This window comes from Phragmites australis, chromosome 8 (assembly GCF_958298935.1).
Source record: "Phragmites australis chromosome 8, lpPhrAust1.1, whole genome shotgun sequence".
NCBI classification, from domain to species: Eukaryota; Viridiplantae; Streptophyta; class Magnoliopsida; order Poales; family Poaceae; genus Phragmites; species Phragmites australis.
This window is the reverse complement of record NC_084928.1, coordinates 2862125-2865560: the sequence shown is the minus strand read 5'-3', so window position 1 is coordinate 2865560 and position 3436 is coordinate 2862125. Positions and strand designations below refer to the sequence as shown.

Sequence of the window (3436 nt, the reverse complement as noted above, 5' to 3'; positions counted from 1 at the left end):
TCAACATATAACAGTTAAGTATTATGTCCAGCATATACGTGTTATGCATCATGTTTATCTTAATGATTTTATATTAAAGGCTTATCTCAAAATTAGTGTCGTTATAAGACTTATTGACAGTCTATACTTCTAGGACAAAATGAGATCTCAAACTTCAATTCTGGAAACTGCAAAACTTGTTTTCATTTTTTTAATGTGCACATGATGACAAATGAAAACAAACTGCACAAAAGACCATAAATGTATAAACCATCTTCTAATTGAGTATAAGTGACTATCCTATCGAGACAGAATAAAATATTATAGATGTTGATATTTCAATAGTGTCCTATTAACTGGTGCAACATTGTATTTTGGCGTGTTGTTCTATTGAGTGTGAAACTTATGATTTCAACAATTCGAACAAGTGAGAGAATGTTGGTTCGGTGATCTCGGCCGATCAAAATGACCAAATCTTCATGAGGGCTAACTACCCATTAACGCATGTACCATAATTGGAAGGCGCCGATCAACACTGACCGAGGCTTAGTCCCAACCCACATGCGGTATAAGGAGGGGCCAGGTTTCTCACAAAAGTGAGGGAATCCTCTCGGAAGACTACCCCACTAACCTACCGATCAAGGAAGCATTGCAGTAGGTTGAAGGCCAACGCCGACCGCTAGCCATCGCTAGTGCCAACGTCACCCCGACGCCGCCAACCTTCTTCTGCACCGATGCTCCTCCATCATGGCTGCAACAAGCAGGTGGAGGTCGTCGCACACAGATCACAACATCAGCGCCTGTATCGAGCAGGCACGGGTCCTCACAATAAGCCCAATGGCTTCTACGGCAATCTTAGGTTCTTGTTCAATTCTATCTAATAATTCAGTATTTAAGGCTATCGATCTTGTGATGATGATGCATGTTTAAGTTATAATAATTCATTCAACGTTAATCATATGTCAAGTGTTGAGTGAGGATAATTTTCTATCTGTATGAAATCTACTATTTTAAAATCTATGTTCGGGACGGATGGTGAATATCCAAACGGTGCTAGAGGAGACGTGGTACTGCATAGAATTTTTTTCGTGTCGCACCGGATGACGTTACGGGAGCCGCCGAGCGAGCACGCCCAGAACCGAACCTATCTCACCCTGGAACGATTGGTGCTACGTCGCCCGGGTGCGTGCAGCCGCAGCTGCTTTCGTCGTTATATAAAGCCCACGGGCGACACGGCGACGAGTCAGATCATCGCTTCTGTGCTCGAGGCGGCAAGTGATCTGGTCGCTCAATCGATCGACCACGGGAGCACTACAGGACGCGCGATGAGGCCATCGATCGTGCTGTTCGGCGACTCCATCACGGAGGAGGCGTTTGGGGAGGGCGGCTGGGGCGCGTACCTCGCCAACCACTACTCCCGCTCCGCCGACGTCCTGCTGCGCGGGTACAGCGGATACAACACGCGCTGGGCGGCCAGGGTCGCCCACCGCGCCGTGGCCAGCATAGCCGGCGCGGTCTCCGCGGTCACCGTCTTCTTCGGCGCCAACGACGCCGCGCTGCCCGACCGCGGCAGCGCGCTCCAGCACGTGCCAGTCGCCGAGTACAAGGACAACCTCCGCGCCATCTGCGCGCTCCTCAAGGTCCGTCATCCGAGTCCGCGCCCGTGCAAAAGCACTTGTTTCAGAAGAGGTCATTTCCTCACGCACGTAATGCGGCAATTCGACCATGCTCTGTTTCAGAAGCGGTGGCCGTCGGTGGCCGTCATCCTCATCACGCCGCCGCCGGTCGACGAGGACGGGCGCCTCCGGTGAGTTTTCTCTCGAACGCTGCACGCACGGCACCGATCAGCACTGGTCATCGAAAGTTTCTGACTGACGAGCGACGAGACACAGACTCTGACGCTCTGCACGCCGCGGCACGAACGAAATCGAACCAATGCAGGTACCCGTACGCGCACGACAGCTCCGGCCTCCCGGAACGGACCAACGCGGCGGCGGGCGCGTACGCTCGGGCATGCGTCGACGTCGCGAAGCAGTCCGGGCTCAGGGCCATCGACATCTGGTCCAGGATGCAGAAGTTCCCCGAGTGGGAGAAGACCTTCTTGAGGTACGTGCATCCACGCTCGCGTGACACTCTGTTCTTCACTCCGCTACTGCGCGATTGCCTTGCGGAGAACTCAAAACGCTTGCGATTTTTGCCGTGCGTGCGCGTGCGCGTGCGCGTGCGCGTAGGGACGGGCTGCACCTGACGCCGCGCGGGAACAGGGTGCTGTTCGAGGAGGTGGTGTTCGCGCTCAAGGACGCCGACCTCAGCCTCGAGGCTCTGCCCGCCGACCTGCCGCTCTTCGGCGACATCGACCCCGACAACCCCGGCAAGTCCTTCGAAGAGGGTGAAGCCTCCTGATAAGAAGACCGTCGTCATACAGTGTTATTAGTTGCAAAATTAATTCAGGTTCAGTTTTTTCGAAATGTCCAATAAATACCCAAGTTTTATGTTCTATCAATATACCAGATTGTGTTTAACTGTTTTGTGTGCGCCATAATTTGGAGTGAACTTTGTAATGCATCAGATTTTCTTCTGCATCTTGGTTCAAAACCAAGAAGAACAAAGCCCCAAAAAATATGTCAAACGGAAAAAAAATATGGGTGTTGCTAAATTTTAGGTGTCTGAAATTAACAATCTTTTAGTCCATCAATATGAACCGCACGATGAAGATGCAACGGATTGCATATCATCTTCCTCCTCGAATCGTTTCAAAGCACAACGCTTGGTCCCGATGGCTTTTGTCTCAGTAGTGACTCTCACTCTACCTGCATCCCCTGTCTCCAGAAGTGTCTTCATCGCTGATCCGCCTCTACCACCCCACCCTCGCTAATCATTCCGTTTTTGACCTCCTCTGCCTCGGCATCTGCCCACCGCCTATCCGTCACCGGGCCTGCGGTTGGCGATGTCCTCATTGCCTCAACGCCCTATCCCAATGCCCGCCTCCTCCGCCAGGCCAGTCAACCTCCCTCTAAACCTAGAGATGGAGAATCATGTCGGAGAAAACCAGCTGGCAAAGAAAATGGGCATTCACACCCATCGTCTGAGACGTCGATCTCGATTTGAGGCACTTGAGATTTAGCAGCGTGAAAAAATATATACACGCGCAAGAGAAATAGCAAGAAATATTTTGCCTCTCTGTCCCCTGGCCAGGGAAAATATACAATTTTTTTTTTGGTGGGAAGTGGGCACGGAAAATAAAGTTGATGGGCTTGCTTCTTGTGCCTCTGGTCCAGTAAGCCCATTCTACCCACCTCCAAACATGGCTCTCAAACGGCCTAAACTTGAACCGCACCGGTCAGGTTTTATGGGATGACCGATCTGAGACCCTCGCTCAGTCGGCCGACGTGAGCTCTCGGCTCACTCGCTCCGAACGCGAGTTCGCGAGACATCACTCGAGTCCGGGCCCGGCTGT

General features: G+C 51.7%; 1 protein-coding gene across 1 annotated transcript; it reads left to right on the top strand.

The window, feature by feature from the left end:
- The first annotated feature begins 1249 nt into the window (after window positions 1-1249).
- Window positions 1250-2561, top strand: LOC133927855 (GDSL esterase/lipase At5g45920-like). Its single transcript, XM_062374243.1, has 4 exons — window positions 1250-1619; window positions 1719-1786; window positions 1921-2085; window positions 2211-2561. Exons 1-4 carry the CDS (start codon window positions 1305-1307, stop codon window positions 2380-2382), a joined length of 720 nt encoding a protein of 239 aa, XP_062230227.1. The 5' UTR covers window positions 1250-1304; the 3' UTR covers window positions 2383-2561.
- The last annotated feature ends 875 nt before the right edge of the window (window positions 2562-3436 follow it).

What these genes read in the sequence shown, in the direction of transcription:
- LOC133927855 (XM_062374243.1), top strand. Translation starts at nt 1,305, where the DNA reads ATGAGGCCATCGATCGTGCTGTTCGGCGACTCCATCACGGAGGAGGCG. An exon ending in CCATCTGCGCGCTCCTCAAG is followed by an intron (nt 1,620 to 1,718) that starts GTCCGTCATCCG and finishes GCTCTGTTTCAG; the next exon opens with AAGCGGTGGCCGTCGGTGGC. An exon ending in GACGAGGACGGGCGCCTCCG is followed by an intron (nt 1,787 to 1,920) that starts GTGAGTTTTCTC and finishes GAACCAATGCAG; the next exon opens with GTACCCGTACGCGCACGACA.